Genomic DNA, 21,502 nt, shown 5'->3' with positions numbered 1-21,502 from the left:
TCTCCATTCCTCCCTCATTTTCGCCGTCCAATCCATTAAATCGGAGCCCTGCAATTGGCTGGGCCCATTTTCCTGGTGAATTATCAATAGAGTAATTATGCTGCATGTTGGGAGCTCGGCTGAAGCTTATCGTCGCTGACCCCCCGGTGCGCGCCGGGATATGATCCCTCACCACAGCCCATTGCGGTAATTATGTGGTCGGGTGTGAAGCTGGATGGTGTGTTGCCCCTTATCAGTCTGTATTCTATTTCTGTTTTCATTGAAAATTGGACATTAATGGCAGCTACGCGATACCACTAGTGTCAGATACAGGTGAACGACTCCAATGGAATCTGACCCGGGTTAAATCATTATTCATGCAGCGCAGGAAGACACACGCACACACACACATAAACACACAAAAAGAGCAATCATCCTCACTGTTCCTTTCACCTTATCTGTCTCCCTATTGGAGCAGCAGAGACAGACATTCATATTGTTTCTTTGCTTCCCCTGACCACCGTCCTCTGCAAGGAAGACCAAAGAAAGTTGGTGTCCATATTGTATTTGTCTGCTGGGAATACAGCATGTGATGTTCTCAGAGATTCCCTGAGCACCGCCCCCGTCCATTAGGCCAGTGTGGTGCAGCAGTGATTAATGGCAAGGTAACTTTAACCGTGTCGTGTTTCAGTGGATTCTGGCGACAGTGACTGCTTTCTGACTACAATCTCCAGTACTAAATGTGTATTTAAAGCTACAGTCAGGATTGAACTTGGACAAACATAAGTTTTGTTGTCTTTAAAAATCAGTTTCTTTGGATTTTTTTTGTGGTTATGATTAGAAATAAATATGGTTGATTATTATAATAACAATGACAAAAGTAATTTTTATTGCATTCAGTTGATTTCCAAATCCAGAGACCAGTTAAACTGCTTTACATTCTGAATAGACTGAAAAATGTTTAGAAATGCAAAATGATGGAAGTTTAAACATTTGATTAACAACTGAAATTCAGCAATTAATCAAGACAACATAAACCATTTGAAAGCACTCTTAAACCGCAAGAAAACAAACCTTTCAGTCATTTAATCATAAAGTTGTTCTGTTTTTTCATTTGTTTTTTAACAGATATTCTTTGAGAAAGCTGAAATGAAGTTATCTGTGCTTATTTGATTTTACGCCCATTCAAACCTATTCCTCCCTTTTGCCTCTGTGTTTTAGAAAAGCCTTAATGGTATGATTTCATTAACAACTACAAGTCTGGTGGGTTAAGGATGCAGGCACATCTCCCTGTGATTACTTACTTGTTGGGATGAAAAAAAAGTAGAATTTGATTAAAAATAATTTGCTGTGCATTTTTTTTCACATCTCAGCTTTTAATGGAGATCAGATCAGAGGGGAAAAGTAAAGTTAAAAAAGCATTCAAAGGAGGCCTGTGTTGCAGAAATTTCTTTATATACATAAATAAGTTACAATGTGACTAAGTCGTAATCAGATATGTAGTCTTGTACATCTATCCGATGGACAAATGAATGTAGATTTCTAAAAAAAAAAAAGGTTAAAATAGTAAAGAAATAGTTAAGAAAGCACTAAAGACCGTGAAACCTTGAAAACTAAGTTCTTGTTTTGTGTTTTGTTTTGACCGTATATTTCACACTTAGCTGTCTTTGGGCCTATTTAACAGTAAACCATTAGATTTGAGTACTCGCAAGCCACACACACACACATACACACACACACATACAGATAAAAGACTACAAAAAGCTTGCCAGCAGACTTTTCCAAGAAACAGACAGATTGAAAAAGAAACGGGCCTATTGAAAGTGAGAAGATCCATATTTGAAGAACTTCATTAATGCGCTGTTCCCCGCCGAGTTATTTCCAGTGACAGAGCACACAGCAGCAGCTTCATGTTCAAGTTAAAAGTAACTTCTCTTTTTTTCTGCCATTTCAATGTGTCTAAAAGCACCTTGAGTGAGCAATGTGCATTTCCTGCTGCCAAAAGACGTGGAAAACAGCTGTTCCTGCCCGACGCTGCCTGCTGAATGGAATGCAAATATGTTAACCATCCAGAATTTATTACTTTTGAGTGCTCTTCAAACGCAACGGCAGACACAAGTTTAATTTATGATATTCCTCTAATTATGAGAGCTGTTGAAATCATTTCCCAAGCTGCTTCCTCCTTCCAAGCAGCCACATTATCTGTTCCCTCAGTTCACAGTGCATGCACGCTCACATGCTCAAACACACACACTCTCAGCCTTTCTGCATGCACACCCACACAGAAATATACATGCACACACACACACACGCACTAAATTTCACACCAGGAATCGTTGCAAAGAAGTTGATTGTGAGCACAATTAACACAGCAAAGGCAGAGCATGAAAGATCCACAGATATGTTTTTTCCTCGTCCCCCTCTGCTTCATAAAAGCAATGTTTAGATTTGTCATAATCTTCAGTTTGCTTTTCATTTAGCTGTCGTCAACACAAACGTCTGCGATCCCCAGCTCCGCTGTGTAGCCGAAATGAGACCCCATGCAGGCCACCCACTCGCTGCCCCCATACCCAACCAAACACACACACACACACTCACACACAAAGTAACAGCCACAAGGTCAAGTCATTTAACAGAGTTCAAAGACCTTCAAAGCCCCGTCAGATCTATATGAACCTACGACGGGCAGCCAACGATGAGGGAAGAGATGACTTTCTGCACCAGGATGGGGTTTCCATGTGTGTGTATTTGTGCATGGCAATGTGTGCAAATGTGTTGATAACCCTGCATCTCTATTGCCACATATGCCCAGTGTCACTCAGCCTCTCCATCGCAATCCTAAACTTGGCCGTCTGGTGTGCACTTGTGACCTCTGACCCCTTTGCGGACGCAGCTTGACATGACACCCATTAGCAGCTGGAGTTGTGGGGAGGGGGGGGCAAAGTCAGCCACTCAGACACCAGGTCAAGTGGGGGTCACGCCCAGACTAGGTGCTAACTTGCCAACTGGTTTACAGCCACTCACGCAATCCAAGCCCACTTTTTTCCCCTGTGCTTCAATCCATCAAGACCTGGAACAATTAGTTACTCTGAGTCAGGAGAGAGTTGTTTTGGTTGTCACATCCTCCATGTGTGAGAGGGTGGAGGAAAAAGTAATGAAGAAGGAGCACAGTAGGCGCAAGGTGAAGGACAGGAGGAGGTTATGGACTGTCGTGGCAAAACAACAAAAAACTGTTTCAAAAGTCTGGGAGTAGAGACCACGCAGGGTAAGAAAAAAAGAGCAAAGAATGAAAAAAGAGAAGAAAAAAAAGGGAAGACAGAGCAGACAGCCGTGCTTCACATCAAGCTGGCTCCAATTAGCAGGTGTGCTCTCAGCCGCTCGCGCTCCCTCTCTCTCTGGTCAGGGAAGATGTATTTTTCTGCCTTTTATACGCATGTATTTATGAAGTGGTGGGAGATCTGAGGGCCCTTAGCATAACAGCCTTTTATTGTTTAAATGTGGACCGCTCTGCCCCGTGTGCTTAAGTGATTTAGGAACCTCACAACTCCGGTATAAGAAAAATCATAAACGCTGAGACAAACCATGTGGGTGGACTGTAAAAAGGCACCAAGGAACGGGCCGACAAAAAGCAGACACACATTCCACTACTAAAGGGAAACTACACTTAATTAAACACCCAAGACACAACTGGAAAAGTGCCCTGTAAAAAACATAGCCCTATTAAATCCCCCCCTCTTCAGCAGAGTAACATAAAGTTGTCTTCTGACGGAACAGAGGCTTGTCTCATAAAGAAGTTTCTAAAAATCTTTTTTTTCATGAACTGCTGTCAAGATTGAACAAGGAGGAGGAGTGAGACAGAGATGAGCACAGACAGAGAGATGAAGAAAAGAATAGAAAGAGAAAACACTCCACACTCTGAGGGGGAAGAAAAGCAGCTCCCCTCCACAACATCTGTCGCTTCTCGTAGACTGCATGTCCGATGCACAGAATTAGAAGTAGCCCGTAAAGAATGCAGGTTGTTCTTTCTTTTACTATCACAGTTGGTGAAAGGCTGTTTTTCTGTGAAGCATGACAGCACAGACAGTTGGGATATCCACATTTTTGTAAAAAGGAGCTGTATATGTTAAATCTCTGAATGGGTGAATACTTGTTCTGTCAAAAAGTATCGCTCATGCAGGTCTCAGTATTTCAACAGAACGTTTAATCTAATTTCAGAAGACCATTTGCAGGAATGGGAAAAGTTATCGATATTCAAGCGATGAAGCCGAAGATTGATCTGCCGCGCCCCCGCTGAAAGCAGGATCCAAATGATGCCACATGTTATGGCACAAACACGAATCATTACACATCTGCAGTAGCACATGAGAGACAGCATGCACATTTCCCAATCCCGCTTTTTCTCAGTTTTCAGAGAAACCTGGCAAACTTCCACCCCAACAAAACTGATGACTGCATTTAAAATAATTACATTTCTCCTGCTTTGATTTCAATCCAAAACCATGCCGTAGAGTTCTCTGTTCAACCAGTCACAGAAGCGTTCTGCTCTTTGTTCAGCCAATCACACGACAGTTGGCCACGTATCCTTTGGACCATCCATCTATCTCCACTTCCTCCTCATGTCCTCTACTCTGCCAAAAGCCCCGAATGGATAGACGGAACAAAAAGAAAAAAAGGAAAGACAATTTTCAAAAAGAAAAACTGGGGCGCATGCTGAGAAAGTGTTTCATTACTTTCAAAAAGATTGTCAAGGTTTCAGTCAGGGCCCTGTTTCATTTCTCTACCATTCTCTCTCATTTTTCTCTTCTTTTTCCACAAATAAATTACTAAACGTGTGAGTGAAACCACATGTGAGTGTGTGTGTGTGTGTGTGTGTGTGTGTGTGTGTGTGTGTGTGTGTGTGTGTGTGTGTGTGTGTGTGTGTGTGTGTGTTGTGTGGTTCCTCTGCTTGTCTTAAGTGAACTGACAAGTGCAGGCAGCAGTTCCATTAGCTGGCAATTTGCTCTCAAGTTGTCCGGGGAGAAGAAGAGGAGGAATGACGGTGTGTTTTTTTGGCAGGACGACGCACATGGCTCTGCTTAGGACAAGTTAAGTGAGGTGCTCACACACGTAATCCTAGGCCATCATTCAAACACTCGAGGTCCTACATGTGAATATGACACAGCCAGAATGGAGATCAATGGCTAAAATTATGAGACTGTAAATGAAAACTAAAGATGCACATATATAAAGCTGAAAAACCTCTTTGATAAATGTCTGTTTAACCCAAGTATTAATCTGAAAATGAGCACGCCAGCATATTGTGAAGACAAACTATATAAGTGCTCACTCTGAGTCCCACAGAGTAATGGCGTCCATATGGTTTGAGCCAGAGCATAGCCAGAGTACAAGGTAAACACGCTTGACTGAGGTTTGTCCATGCATGCTCTCTTAGCTCTGGTCTCTGCGGAGCAGCTCAAAAGCTGGCCACCGAATCACACACAGCGCATAAACATACCTCCCTCCCTGTTTGTGTGTGTTAATGCAAGAGTGTGTGTGTAGCATGTTTAAGAGTGAGCAGAAGAACTGTGGACAGACGGTGGCGTTTATCTGTGAATAAATTAAGAGCAGAAGCTGTTAATTAAAAGGGGGAAAAATAAGCACAGATGAAATAAAACTTTGCTAATCGGCTACTTGGCAAGGTGACCTCTGGGTGCACCGGGCGTCGTTCTAGGAGCTGCTGTCCTGCTGGGCAAGTGCACAGGGGGGCAATGTGCAGGTCTGGCTATGAGCAGCAGGCAACTGGTACACCCCTACACCCCCACCACCCCACCAAACACCTTTTTTCCTCTGTGCACCAACGTCTCTGTATCTCTGGCTCGCCCCCTCCTTCCCCGCCCAGAGCGTTATTAGACCCAGGGCTCCACTGCGGCTCCAAACAGCTCAATGACAACACACAGGGCCTGCCAATTAGAAATAATTAGACAGTCATTTCAGTGGCAAGTCTTTTTAAGTGCATATATAACGATGCAATGATGCTTATTAGCCGGCCTGAGCCGGCGAGGACCAGGGCCTCAAACGCTTTGGCGCTGCAGAAAATAATTATGCCAGTGATCACAAAGCGAGCTGCACATCTCTGTACTTCACCTCCACGCGTTTCAAAAATCCACTTCATTAGCTCCCGTAATTAATCCTCCATTAATTGCAGGAAAAGCCCAGTTTACCTCCCTTCGTTTCTAATTATCATCTTATAAATAGTTATGGTTCTAATTAATGTGTTCATTAGGCAGGATATTTCTCTCAAAGCCTCGCTGGGAGCCAAAGGTCCGGCTCGGCTCTCTCTGAAGCCTAACCAGCCAGAAGGTGAGGCCATCCTGCCTGCATTTGCTTTTATTTTACTACATTCAACCTCCTAATTGGCATTTAAAACCCAATTTGGAAGAACTTCAAGAAGCTTAAATGGGAGAGAGAGACAGAGAGAAGGCAGGACAGAAAGAGAGAGGGAGGGAGAGGCAGCGCGAGAGATACATTTGGTGTTCGTTTTCCTATGCCAGGGCTAAAAGCGTTTGTCTCCGTCTTTCTCTGGGTCTGGCCAGACGGATGAGGCTTCTCTCTGTCACAGAGTGAGCACAATGAAGCCTGATGACACAGTGTTAGTCTCCGGTATTTTACAGGGGCTTATTTGCAAACCGTGTGAGTGAGTCTCTGCGACGGACCCAGCAGTGGGAGTGTCGTACTTTCAGCCATCAAACAGCCTAATTTTGTCTTTGGTATACAGACATAAAATACTGACTGTAGTCCGGTGTCTCTGATACTTCAATTGATCACAAACATTGGTGTTCATTCATACAGCTTTCAGAGAGGAGAGTAGCTCAACGACAAAATGATGATTAGAGCTGTAAACTTCAGAAAGTCTAACACTGGTCTTCAAGTCTGCTTATGTTTCATTTCAGTTTCTACACAAAGTTAAAGGGCAAATACTTCAAACATAATTTAGTTTACAATGTAGGTCAACTAAACCAGGTCCCTTTAAATACACTCATAATTGTGATAACTCTTTTAACATATGACAACATTGGTTTTTAACAATCATCCAAATTCTTCACTGTAAAAAACTGAAATCTTATCAAGTGTTTTATGTCTTACAGAGTAAAAACTGTCTTATTATACTTGATATAAGCCTCATACACCAGACCAGTCCAGAAAAACTTCTGTTTCACATTACTTAAAGACAAAAATTAGGTCTGAATTGCTTTCAACAAGTAGCAAACAAAATCTCCCAATGGAAAAAAGAAACGTGCTCGTCGTGTTTCTTGAAACGCGAAAAATGTCTTAATACAAGTACCCTTCTCTTATTCCTTTGGCAGAGATTTTTACTTGTTACAAGCAATTCAGGCCTCATTTTTGTCTTTAGATACCTTGAAATAAGACATTTTTTTCTGGACTGCTTATATTAAGTCTAAAAAGTAGGGCTGGGCAACGATTAAAACTTTTAATTGTAATTAATCGCATGATTTCCCTGATTAATCATAATTAATTGCATTGTAAATTCAAAATCTAATAATGAACTCAAAAGCAGTGTAAAGTGCACTTTTATTGGAATGTTCTGCCATATGAACAAAAGTGCCATCACATCTGTCATGCAAACACTAAATCAGTACTTGTTATACAGTAATAGTTAAATCACTTATTTAGTGCAAATCAAATTTACAAAATGTAAATACAAAATTAAAGCTTATTGCCACTGTCAGGGCATTAAAGTGATACTCCGGGATGGAACAAGTTGGGTCCTATCACAAGGTTTAGGGCAGAAATTACCCCAACAGCAGTGTTTTTGTGCAGCAGAAGCCCAGAGCGCTCGCACCAAACACCCCCTCCCTGCTCGTCTGACGGTTTCCTCTGCACTCAGACGGGGCCATTTTTTACTTGACCAAAAACACAAATAAACGGACTCCCACCGAAAAAGTCTGATATTGGTCTGCATTCATGCTTTATTTAGAGAATTTTCAGCGCATTACTTTCACACAAAAACACCACTAAATAAGGCTCTAGTTCTCATCGTGTCTCTTCGTCCTGGCAGACTACCTGCGTTTGTTTATATCTGACACGCCGCGCGCGCACGGACTGATACACTAAGCAGCGAGCGCCTTTAAGTTCCGTGGCGTTGCCCCTCTTCTCCATGCTTGTTTTGGTTACTAATCGTGTTTTTCCACCAATTTCACTTCCGGTTCCGCCGCGGTCAGCAACAGACATTTACAAAATAAAAGCATGTGAGCAACATGCACTAATGTGCGATAAAATATTCAATGGCGTTAATAGATTGACGGGTTAATGTGAAAATAACGCGTTAACTTGCCCAGCACTACTAAAAAGATATTTTTTTACTGAAAATAAGACAAAATTTAAGATTTCAGTGTTCTGCAGTGTATGCAAGAGCTTTCTTAAATTTGACTGACAAACCTGTTGATCTGGTCATAGTTGGTTTTAGAAAACCAACAAACAAAAATAAATAAATTGATAGTTAAATAAATAAATATACAAAAATATATAAACATTTCCTGGCTCTATCCTCAAAGTATGAAACTAATGTTGGAAACCAATTGGTAGAAATAAAATCTGCCATACTTTGTGTAAGATTTCAAGGATCTCTACAAGTTGATAGTTACAGAGTGATATAACAGTGGGACTCTTAAAGAAATTACTTGTTAAACTAAGAATTCATTTGGATGATCTTCCATGTCAACATAAATGGCTTTTATTTGAACTTAAAACTGTGAATTTTATGTGTCTTTCTGATTATACATTAAAAAGTATGTAAGTTATTTCTGATCTGAAGGAATCACTCCTTCTTTTTTCAGCAAACTGTCCATCCAGAGCTGTTAGGAACCACCTTTCTGTGTCATTACTCCCAGTTTGTTTAACAGATGGATGAAAGGAGAAAAGGGACAACTCTTTGATGTTAAACTCATCTTTGTTTGGGACCATCAGACTAACTCCTTTATTTGATCGTCTATGTGAGTGGACTGGTGTGTGTGCATGTGTGTGCGTGTTGCACGATGCAGACTCTACAGCTAGGTTGCTACCCAGGGGAGAGGTCTAGTGTGTTGCGAGCCTGCAGGATGGAGGGGAAGAGGTGGGGTGGAGATGGGGTTGAAGGGGGCTGGCGGCTTGGCAGAAGTGAGAGGTGTTGGGGAGGGGGGGTTCCTCTGGCGGTAGAGGGGAACACTGCTCGCGGCTAGGCGGGGATGAAAGAGGCTGTCTGTGTCAGTCACTTATTCCTCCCTTTGGTAAATAAAGGTTTCTGACAACAAAGCCGAGCAGCGCTTGACTGGCCTTTACAGCAGATAAATAAAAAAGACAACACAGAGAAAGAGAGTAAGACAGAAACAGAGGGAGAGGAGAGAGGAGAGGGGGAGTGAGGGGGGAGAAGAGGGAGAAACACAACAACAAACATGTTCAGATCTCACAACTGGAAGCATGTTGATTTTTATGGAGTCGGGAAGACGCAGACGAACTAAACCAGGTCATCTTTCAGTTCAAATCAACACTTTGCAAGTCCAGTAATAGGGGTAGAAGGAAGAAAGAGCTGGATGTCATCCTGTGGAAGGGGAAGAAAGGAGGAGAAGATGTTGAAAGACAATGGGATAACAGACAGGAGGATGAGAAACAGACAGTAGCCCGCTCTTGAATTCCACTATAGCACACGTTGGACGACTGTGGGACCTCTGCAAGGCTGCAAAAAAACAGAAACACCGCAACAAAAAGTTGAAGAGTTGTTTGCACTCTTTCCCATCTTGTTTTCTATCCATCAGCACGCCGTTTATTTTTCAAGCTTATCTTTCCAAAAGTGAAAAAATAAAGAAAGATCAGAGCAGCTTGTTGAGGAAACCAGATTTCACTTGTCATATCCTCAAACACACTCACATTCCCCTTACGAAGCCAGCGACACCTAACACCACCTGCTACATAACACACACACATATACACAAACTCCAAAGTGGGGATAAAGATTTGGTGGACAGAAAATGCACAGAAAAATTCCCACCCTGCCACCTGAGGAGGGAACTGCTGATCCAGGTGCAATGAAAATCTAGGAGGCCACACAATAAAGTTACTGATTTTCTTCCCTCCGCCTCTTGTCTTCTTGCATCACCCTTTCTCTCCCCTCTTTAAGACCTTTCCCTGCTTCTCCCTTTGGTTCCTCACCTCAGCCCTTCCTCTGTTCCCAAGCTGCCTAGATGACCTTGTGCACGCTCTGTGTCGGGGCAAGGCAGGAAAAGCTATCTAGCAGATGTACGACACCTCATCTCATACGGGGGAAAATTGCAGTGCGAAATAAATACTAGGCCATCGCTCAACCCCTCCATGCACACTTGCGTGCATGCACATACACACACTCACACACACCTTCAGCTCTTTTCTGATCTGGTGGAGAAAACAGAGCTCATAATGTGGAGGTGAAACATCTAGATTATCTGGCTCTAGCAGCAGCTGGACATGGCAGGTTGGTTTCATCATTGTCCCTTTCATAACCAGCGGAGGACCGCGACGATGAACCTAGCTGGCTCCATGAACGACCATGTTTTCAACTGTGACCTCTGACCCCTCTGAAGCCCACAACACAAACCCCTGTGAGTGCCAGGACATTCAGGGTCCGTTTGCACAACACCAGAGTTGAATTTTTCTAAAACTCTGTTGGCACTGTGAGTACAGTAAGCCTGCGTTCTCAGTTGTAACGCTGATGTCACCCTCCGCTTCACGCGAGCACAACAGGACAACAGTACCGCTGTTACGGTTACGATCATGGCAGACTACCATGTTGTGCTTGTGCTGCTCAATCTGCTGAATCTGTTGACAGTCATCATACAAAATGTGCATCTATTGCTCCACTTCTGCTCTTAGAATTCCCCAATACACCAGATGATCGGCCCAACTCTACTTCAGTGGAGATCAACCAAAAGCGGCTTCTGGACAAGACAGTTACAGAGCCACCTACAGGCCTGGCATGCTTACTACAGCCCCTCAGCGTTTCGGTGTAAACGCATTTTTTTTATTGTGTTGTCACTGTGTTTTAGCGTTTTGGAAAGAAACAGGGCCTCAGGCTCAGATACTTCCAGGAACTTGTTGTTCACGGGTGTACCTCACAGAAGTTCATGTGGTTCAGATACACCCTTTGGTTTTCACGAGAGGGGAGGAGTCTCCTGTAATTGTGACTGTACTGTTGATAATAATATGATATTGTATGTAAAAGAATGCTTTTGCAACAAAAGCATTAACACAACAGAAGTAAAACAACTGCAAAATCCTTTGAATATTGATTTATTATGGCTTACAGCTAAAGAAAACACCCAAAAGGCTTGAAAAACAGTTTGGTCTTTTAAGGGTATTAAGAGGCTCTTAACAATACAACAGTTTTAGGATAAAATAGATAAAAGTATTGCTACGTTTTGGTCGACCTAAAATAGAGACTTTTGAAAACTGCCTCCAGAGTGGGATTTTCCTGAAACACTGCTAAAACTATTGCAGTGTAAATAGCAAGCCAGCATTTTCAGTGGAAACGCTAACGTCACACCCTAATTCGCGCATAAAACAGGACAACAATACTGTTGTTACGATCGTCGCGGACTACCGCTTGTGCTGCTCAATCTGCTGACTGTCTTTCAACAAAATGTGCATCTGTTGCCCCACTTCTGCACTTAGCATTAACCAATACATCAGATGATCAGCTCAACTCTACTTCAGTGGAGGTCTACCAAAAGCAACTTCTGGATGAGCCGGTTATAGCGCCACCTGCAGGCCTGGCATGCTTACTATAGCGTTTTCAGTCCCTCAGCGTTGCTGTGTAAACACAGATTTTTTTCCACAGCATTTTTGTGTTTTAGATTGAAATGCTAAGTTATACGCACTCCATACTTGATAGGGGCTTCTTTGGCATGGATAACTACAATAATTCTGTGTGGCATGGAGACAATCAGTCTGTTGCAGTGCTGAGGTGTTATAGAAGCCCATGTTGCTCTGATAGCAACCTTAAGCACAATACTGGTTCAGGTCCGGCCAATTCACTGGCCAATCAAGCACAGTTATTTCATGGTCATTCAACCAGCGTTTGGTTAAACACAGGTCCATAACTGTCCACAAAAGGTCTGGGTGGTTTGCAGTCTCAGCTCACCTGGAAGGTTTTTTGTCACTTTTTTTTCCCAATCCTGTTGCAGGTAAAACTTGGCATCCACTCATGGAACAGTAGGAAAGTATGTCGTTTCAGAGACTATAGAAACGTCTGATCTTGTCAGCACAAATACCTTTGCAGATGCTGGCTTGGTTTTTGAGTAGCTTTACAATGCTACATGTCCAGTTCTGAACTAGTCCTGGCCTCCATGAGACTTCGACAGGGTAAGTGAGACAGTCCTGACTCTTGTGGGCTACCCCTGTATACTGGGTGGTGTGTTCAGTCTGCTTTCTTCCTCCTCTAGGGAACAGATAGGTAATTAGAGGTCTTACTCTCCTCAAGAGTCATGACATCAGCTCAGTGATGAAGGTGCTCTGGTGTTAGCCGGGCTAAACCCTGACGCTAGCAGTCTGCCCTGCTAACTCAACACAGGCCTGAAATATTAATGAGGAAAATGTAAGCATTTGTGTTCCGCCTGCAGTACAACCATGCATACATGTGTGAGTATGCACAGATGAGAGCATCTCTTTGATGGGTCAAGTGGGGGATTTGTCGCACCTGCCTTTCCTCCGTGTCTTCTAACAGTGCCTCTGCTAAGTGAATGAAGGACTGACAGAATGACTGACTGAGCCACACACATTTAACCCCTGCTGTGACCGCCAATAAAAGCCCGGCAGTAAAGCCCGCTGCGGAGCTCACCTAAAGACGGGCCTGTGATCCCACTGTGATGAGAGGCTGTGTCGGCTTTGTTGGCCCTGGTACACCTTAGATCACTGAATGCTGCTGCTGCCGCAATCCACTCTGCTCCTCCCCAGCGGACTGTGGTACCCCCCCAACCTGAATGAACATGCATACACGCAAATCTGTGCATACGTGCATGCGCTCAATCAGCCTAACTGGTACAGGAAGGCACACACACACACACACACACACACACACACACACACACACACACACACACACACACACACACACACACACACACACACACACACACACACACAGAGCCTGATATGCCTGCTCACATCAAAGAGAATAAACATTAATGGCAAATAGGTAATCTGCTCCTCTTGTCTGTTTTACATTTCAGGGCAAGACTGACTGCCTCTGGGGGACCTGGGCCTCCTCTGATTGAGGCCAGGAAAAAAAGGAGAAAGAGAAGAGAGAGGCAGTAAGCAAGGATGGATGGTAAACACAAGATAGAGCATTATTCTTATTTCATGTATCTCTTTATTTTTTATTTATACATGAGAGATGGAAAAGAAGGTAATAATACTCCCTTCCCTTCAACCCACGACGGCTCCACTATGGTCCTAATCTTCTCCCCTGCAATATTCCCATGCAGACGTTATTATTCTCATTTCTTCTGAATAATATCTCCCTCTCAGGCCTATCTGTTCTCTGTACTCGTGCTCGCTTTTTTGCCTTTCCTCTTCATTTTCTTTCAGTAGGATCTTCTTCGCCCGCTCCCTCTCCTGCACTTACTCGACCCGTCCTCGCCACGCTTTTCCATTCTCTTCTAACTTCTCGTCCCCTCTCTCTTTCTTCTCTGCGCTCCGATCGCTCGGTCTCCTCTCGCCTCTCTTTCATATTCTGTAGGTGCTGCCCGGGTTACGGAGGCTGGGGTGGGGGTGGCAGGCAGCACCTCATATCCTATCTGCGTATCAATCATGAGGTCCTGTCCACTCAATCCCCCTCTGATCCATCAGCCAGACTCTCAGCCAGCTCAGGCAACCTCATCCAGACACACACACACACACACACACACACACACACACACACACACACACACACACACACACACACACACACACACACACACACACACACACACACACACACACACAGCTGACTAATGGCAGTCAAGGCACCTGTGCACAGTGCACACCATCCTGCTTTTCATCCACAACCACCGTGCATGCAGTTTCCCACCGCAGAACTGTACAGAAGCATCAGTGAAACACAAAAATAAAAATAGGTGAAACTAGGGCTGGACAATTAATTGGATTTTAATCGTGATTTCAATTTTGCCATCTGACAATCATAAAAACAATAAAATCGAAGAAAAGCAAATAATATGCCACACAGTGTAGATGTATGCAAGTTCCTGTGCTTCATAGCTCTTCTATGTTCCATCTGCAGCCACAGCGTGTGTGTGACTCATGTGTATCAATAATACTGTATGTGCCACTTGCTGGTTCTTTAAAGTTGGGTTTAAATCAGTACTGAAGTTTTTTAATAAATGAATAATTGTGTATTTTAATTGTGATTTCAATATCATTTAAAATAATCGGGATTCTTATTTTTACCATAATCACCCAGCCCTAGGTGAAACCTCTGAATATGGCTGGTGTTAATAACCAATTGAACAGGACAACATCATCAACAAGCTCAGCAGCTTTTTCACCAATGCAGTAGATGCATTTCTCTTTTTCCAATAAATGACTGAAACAATAAACAGATTACAGCTGGGAGGATACGCCATACTCAGGGTTCAATTCTATTACAATTTTTAGGGTGCGATTCAATTTAAATTGCGATTCTTCAGTATTTACGATCTTCGCGATTTTTAGTTTGCTTTTTCAACACCATACCATGTGAAAACATGAAATGATGATGATGATGTCTACAGACTATATCAGGAGCAATATTTTCCCATAAAATGCCCATCACGTTAGTCAGAGAGAAACATTTGGCTCTCTGCTGGAGAAAAGTGGTAATGTTTTTCCAATCCAGTTTAAAAATAAAGACTAAAATTAAAAACTGAATTTGAAAAAAAATCTATTTTTGGACAAAGAATCCTGATTCTGATATTGACAGACAAAAACAATCCCAATATATCGATTTTCATTTTTTTTCCCCCAACCCTAAAACACATTATCAGAGATGTAAAAAAAAAACAGTGCTGTTTACTGGTTCACTGTCAACAGATCAGCTATGCTAATGCCATAGACCACCACACACAGACTTTGCTATTATGCTTCTGAATGGGAAACATGTCTGGCTATATGTGTGTGCGTGTGAATGTGCATATGTGTGTGAAGTACCTAGCCTCTTTCAAAGAAAGGCTACACTGATAACAATCAAGATTCAGTTAAGGAATTGTGGGTAATGGTGTTTTATTAGACATAATGGGTGAAAGTCAGGAGGTTTGGGCTTGTGCTGCTAATAACTTGCTGTCTCTATAGGTCACTGAAACTAACATAGACATACAGACAGAAAACACTCTGTTACACTCGCACATGCAACACACTCATCAGAGCTTAGACGTTTCCTTGAGCAGAATTTTATTCCTCTTCTTTTAGATTATTTCAAAATTAATCTACAAATACGCTAATCACCGTATCAGTTCAGCTTTAGCAGCATTCATTAGGAGACACTTTCTACTTTCACTGGATTGTTTGGTACGCTTGAAAATGAGCGCACATGTGGCCACCAGGGCTACGTACAGCAGATGCGAACTGCAGCTGCCACCAGGAAAAAACGATGGCATTGATGGCAAATTTATTCAGCCACTGCATAATCGTTTTGCACATCTCCACCTCCAACGTCGCCTCCACCTGGAAACACCCCTCCACACACTCCCACCAACAGCAGCCCAACCCACCTGCCCCTTCGCTCACCGCTAAGCCGATTACACAACACAACCTTCCTAATCACAGTGTTGCGTTTGTAAACACCGATGTCATCGACTGTAGTTCTAAATCTCCTCAAATCCCCTCCACCCTTCATCTTACACCACACCAGTGATGCCATTTTTTAACTGATGGTTTAATCCCAAAGGACTGCGCAGAGAGAACAAAAGAACTGCTTAGTGACATTTTTTAGATAATCAGGCTACACCACGAAACTGAAATATGTTTCCTATTCTGAAACTGAAGAAAGTTCTCTGACCATTAGAGTGGGGTGGGGTGCTTTTGGGGCTCCATCAAACAAGCCTGTGCCAAAATATCTCTGTTGAATGATCAATTCATCCTAAAACCTGGATAACAAAGATATTAAAACACTTTTCCTCTGCGATTAAACTGATCTCTGCTCTCCCCGCAGCCATACACAAGTAAACAAGGGGCCTCGCTCACGCATATATTATGACAACCTTTTCTTCAATTGTGCAGCCGTGCATGTGTTAATGTGTGTGTGACAATGTGTGTCTGCACAAGTGTGTGTGAGGGATTTTTTTAAAAAAACAGCGCAGTTTACTGGTTCATTAGCAACAGATTAGCTATGCTAATGACATGGACCACCACACACAGAGACTTTGCTATTATGCCTCTGAAAGGGTAACACGTCTGGCCGTGTGTGTGTGTGTGTGTGCGTACGTGTGTCTGAGAGAGAGAGAGAGAAAGCAGTGTGGTGCTGGTGTGTAAAGCAGAAGTTTTGCATTTGTAGTTTGGCCCCTTGCAAAAAAAAAAAACACTGATAACAATCATATTCTAGCACAGGAATTGTGGGTAATGGTGTTTTAATAGAAATAATAAGTGAAAGTAGAGCTAGTTTCAGAGGGCATTTGGGGAGGGTTGCGCTTGTGTTGCTCATAACTTGCTGTCTCTGTTTCACTGAAACTCACAGACAAACAGACAGAAAACACTGAGACACGAGTTCCCGCACACATTCGCATATGCGACACACTCATCCAAAGCTTAGACGCAAGTTTCCATGTGGCTCCCTCTGATGACATGAGGCATAAATACGAAAAGATGTGTTTGTTTACACTGAAGTAAACTTCCAAAAGTCTTATTGCTCTTTTAATAAGAAAAGTCTGCAATGAAATTCAACATACTGATTTGTAATACAAACAGCGAAAGAGCTTCAAGTCCAATATTTTGGTCACTCCTCAATGACGCAGACATTGCTCATTTCTCCTTCTCTTTATGTGTTCTCTTCACTTGTTTCTTCAGTGTAATTTCAGCTTATTGTGAAAAATGTTGCTCAATGCCCTTTTATTTTAAATCAACATTTTTAAAGTTTCTTTTTTCTTTTCAAAAAAACAATTAAGTAGGCATAGTTTAAGGCAGGTTATATTTTACACAAATTGCTTGAGTTTCAAAGAATCAAATATAAGGCGGGATTCCCTCAATTCATACCTTTTTTTATTACTTTTCATGTTTAGATTGTGCTTCTAGTTACTCGTACAGATGAAGCTGTGCAGGATAAACAACGACCTGTTGAAGTGTTTGAGTGTGTGTACCTCCTGTCTCTGCTGCGGGACCTGTGCGAGTGGTGGCTCCTCCCTTTGTCTCGCTCTGTGCTGCGACTCCTCCTCCTGCGAGATGAACTGTGTGACGAGCTGCTGCTGGAACGTCTTCTCCTCCTGGCGCACACAGACACAAAAACAAACAAATTTCATTTCTATTACTGGCAGGATCCTCAAAACTAAACATCAATCAGACAGCAGGGTTATTGTTTCTGCAATTAATCATTTTGTGTTTTTGGCAAGGCTGCATCAGTGAAACATGTAAATTTGTTCTGAATGTTTGGTGTGGTTCACTGGGGGAAAAGCTCTGAAAAATCAACGTGAATATATATTTGTTTCTTGTAACAATTTAAAAATGGTCTTTTGGTCTGATTGTTTAGTTTCTTTTAGTTTACCTATAAAATCTTCTGTCTTCATGCACCATTATCTGTAATTCTATCTCCAATGTAATTTCAAACTGTACTTTAATTTGTTTTTCTGCTCATTTCAAGAGCAAATATGTCCTAGACCACCTCCACATGAGCACCGCTGATGGCCACTTTGCATTAGTGAACACGCTTGTCTACACACAGAGCAGCAAAGCCACGCAGGCTGCCCTACAGTTCCTCCACAGGGGCCTGTTGGTGCTCCGCTGCGCTTTAATGTGGCTGCAGCAGTGTGTGTAGCTATTTCTCAAACACCGCTCACACCGCGTTCCTATTGATATCATGTAGCAGGGGGCGTTTATGGGGCTAAATGTAGATACAGAAACTTTCCATCTCTTCTGCTGCGCAAACAGTTTGAGCAATATTCATTATTTAAAATCCCTGCTTTTGTTTCACTAGAGCTAAAAACACCCTTGAAAAACACACACACAATCCTACGGGAGCGCTTTAAGATTGAGAAGAAAGGGAAAGGAATACAAATAACAGAGAGGCTGAACTATCAAACCAGATTTGTACCACTTAGAGGAGCACAGGAAAGATACATTAGTATTCCAAAGGCTGGATCCCATGAGCGAGGTCCTTATGAAACAACTTTCACATCTCATGCAGTCGCTACACACTTTACTCAGAGAAAACACACAGCAGTGAGCTGAGGTTTTATTTCAGGGAGGCTTACGCATTTTCTATGAGGCCTGCAAAGACTTAGTGTATGATACACTCAAGAGCTGAGACACTCGGAGTGTGAAGAGTGAGTTCACGCAGAAACCTTTGACATGAACGCTTCACACTTACAGGACTTTTGTTCTCACACACACACACCCTCTCTTCTGTTATTCAACATGTGAGGTCTCCTGACACTGTGTATGTGTGTGTGTATAGACTGAAACTGCCTGCACATGTGTGGCCTATTTAAAGAGCGCACACACTCACACAAGGTCTTGGTTAATTGATCAAACGTATGGCTAATAGATGAGAGACTGTGATCCCAGCGTTTACACAGCCCCACTCCCTCTTAACAGACAGGCAATGACTTCCAATCAGCAGTAATGGACCTTGACCAAGCCTCATAAATAATTACTATTAACTGGCCTTGTCTGAGCAGCCACACACAGCCAGTGGCAGCTGTGGATGGATGAAGGAGGACAGGGCCAGCTACTAACTACTTGTAAAGGTATCTGATTATTACTGAAGCTTTCTCTTTCTGACAAATTACAAAGAGTGGTATTCTGTTAACATGAAGAGGGGCTTTTCAGACCAGTGCAAGTTTGTGACCTTTCATGTCTCAGGAAAGATGCTCACAGGTTTGACTTGTCTTCTAAGACCAGACACAGAATAGGTGACTGAAAAAACAATACTTATATAATAAAATACTGGCCATGTTCTAGCCTCACAACAAAAGCAGAAGTCCCTGTTTCAGCATTGATAATAGTTATTTTACATATAATTTATCAGCAATTGAAAAGGGTTGGCTAAAGAATAATATGATCATTAGACTTCAGATCTAGATCATACCAGATGAAAATGACTAACTGTAGATGCTCATGTCAAACTGCCCAATCCATTTTAACAGTTTGATTTATTATCTTTTCAGTTTCTTAAAGCCAATAGTGGCATGTTATTCTGACTGTTGTACTTTGAAAAAGAACACTGAACTTCTATGTCCACATTTTAACTTACAGCTAAATTGACTTAAGTGCTTCCTCGCCTTTGTTTCTGTTTAAAACTGAACATCTTCATGAGCAACCGCTGCTTAAATCCACAAAGTAACCTTTATTTGGAGAGCGGCCGAGTTTTACACGGCACCGATACAAACTTTTCTAGAACTGAATTGCCTTACCTGCAGGGCTTGACATTAACTTTTTTGCTCACCAGCCACTGTGGCCAGTGGTATCCCTGAGTTACTAGCCACTCAGTATTTTCACTGTCCAAAATTTGTTGTTGGATAATTATGTTCAATATGATAAAAGCCAATGATGACATGCTAAAGTTTACTTAAAAAAGATTTACAACCTCTTTAAATGTTAATGACCCCTATGCACACTCAAAACAAAACTACATCAATGTTAAAATCCACTGGTTCCTTAATCAGGTATTCAGCTCTGATAAAGTTGTGTGTAACATTGTGCTCCTTTCACATGAAAATATGCAGTTTATTAAGACATAGTAATTAAAATAGTAGTTTGTTATTGCTTATAATAAAATGGTAAAGGGGATTAATTGAACTGATAAAAACTCAGCAAGAGGTACTGTCAGGGTGTTGTGGCTAAATCTTTTCACCGAGTCTGACCTGACCCCTGTAAGCAGTGACGTCGCAAAGTCTTCCACGAATGGACCAATGATGAGCAAACGCTTTATGCAGGCAGTACTCATGGGAGTTGTAATGTCGTGGTCTTATATTGCAGTTGGTTTATTATTTCAGATGCCGTTTGAGAAAACTACAATTAAACGTGTACATAAAACTCAACCCGCCAAAGTGTCTAGTGGGAGCGGCGGTGCTACCAGCCACTGCTGAAATCCACCCGCATTTGGCCGGTGTTAATGTCAAGCCCTGCTTACCAGTAATACCAGGATTTCAGGTAAAGTTACTGTAACAAGGAATAATTAAACTCATATCAGTTATTTCCCCATAAAGAAGATTTCATCTTTTTGACCTTCACCTAGCATTTTTCTAGTCTCTCTGACCGTTCAAAGCGCTTTACACTTCTAGTTCCTTCAACCCATTCACATCACATTCACACTCTGAAGGCAGAGACTGCTATGGCAGGGGACCTTCGGTACTAGCAAACACATTCATGCCCATCCACGCACTGCTGACCAACAGCAGGAGCAATTTGGGGTTCAGTGTCTTGCTCAAGGACATTTTGCGTGTCACTGTAGGAGCTGGGATCAAACCCTCAGCCTTCTAATTGGCACATGTCGACTCTCCTACAGAGCCACAGACTCCTATTTGCTTGCATGAGTTACCTGATGGCAAGGCAAGACAAGGCAAGTTTATTTGTAGTAGAGCCCGACCGATTAATCAGCCCGATTTATAGCCTGTCACTGATTAATCAACATCAGCCAAAATGTAGCCGATTAAAAAAAATTTTTGCTCCGCAGAGATTCTGATGCTCCTGCTCCTGTGTGTTAATTAATATAAGGCTACTACACAGCGTCTCACTTCATTATGCCATGCAGGATTAACCTGGGCTTATAAATTCACAAGTAATTGTTTTGGTTGAAATAATTTTTGAAAATGTTTCAATGTATTTTGTTGTGATTGTAGTTATTGCATGTTTTGAAAGCAGCTACATTGTTACTTAAAATCTAGTTTAGCCCCAAGCATTAAATGGAAGATGGAACTTTTCAATAGCTTGTCATAATTTGTGTTCATAAACATTATTTATCCTGTGTATATCCATGAATTTATTACATATGTCAGCCGATATATCGAATATCAGCCGGTATATCGAATATCAGCCTATATATCAGATATGGGCTTCTTTTAGCCCCCAATATCAGTATCGACATCGGCCCCAAAAATCCCATATCGGTTGGGCTCTAATTTGTAGAGCACATTTTGTACACAAAGCAATTTTAAGTGCTTTTCAATGGCAGAAGTTTGACGACTATGTCTCAAAACAGTCACAGTAAAACAAATTCTTAGGTACACTTTTCACAGAGGACAGGAAAGAAGAAAGCTAAGATGTAAAACTGGAATTAATGACACCTTTATTTTAGGGTCTATGTTTAATATGCATTAATAAACCTTAATATAAATGG

The 21,502-nt window shown here is 42.2% G+C and overlaps 1 protein-coding gene across 1 annotated transcript in view; it reads right to left on the bottom strand.

The window, feature by feature from the left end:
• rsrc1 (arginine/serine-rich coiled-coil 1) overlaps nt 1-21,502 on the bottom strand; it is a 153,019-nt gene that overhangs the window by 130,265 nt on the left and 1,252 nt on the right. The window contains exon 3 of the mRNA XM_074680161.1: nt 17,310-17,432. Coding sequence (XP_074536262.1) covers nt 17,310-17,432 — 123 coding nt within the window. The remainder of the gene's footprint in view (nt 1-17,309; nt 17,433-21,502) is intronic.

Source organism: Halichoeres trimaculatus, unplaced genomic scaffold, assembly GCF_033239565.1.
Source record: "Halichoeres trimaculatus isolate MK-OKI-2021-1 unplaced genomic scaffold, fHalTri1.1 fHalTri1_scaffold_9, whole genome shotgun sequence".
Taxonomy (NCBI): Eukaryota; Metazoa; Chordata; class Actinopteri; order Labriformes; family Labridae; genus Halichoeres; species Halichoeres trimaculatus.
Note: the sequence above shows the minus strand (reverse complement) of the source record. Positions and strands in the feature narration are given on the sequence as shown.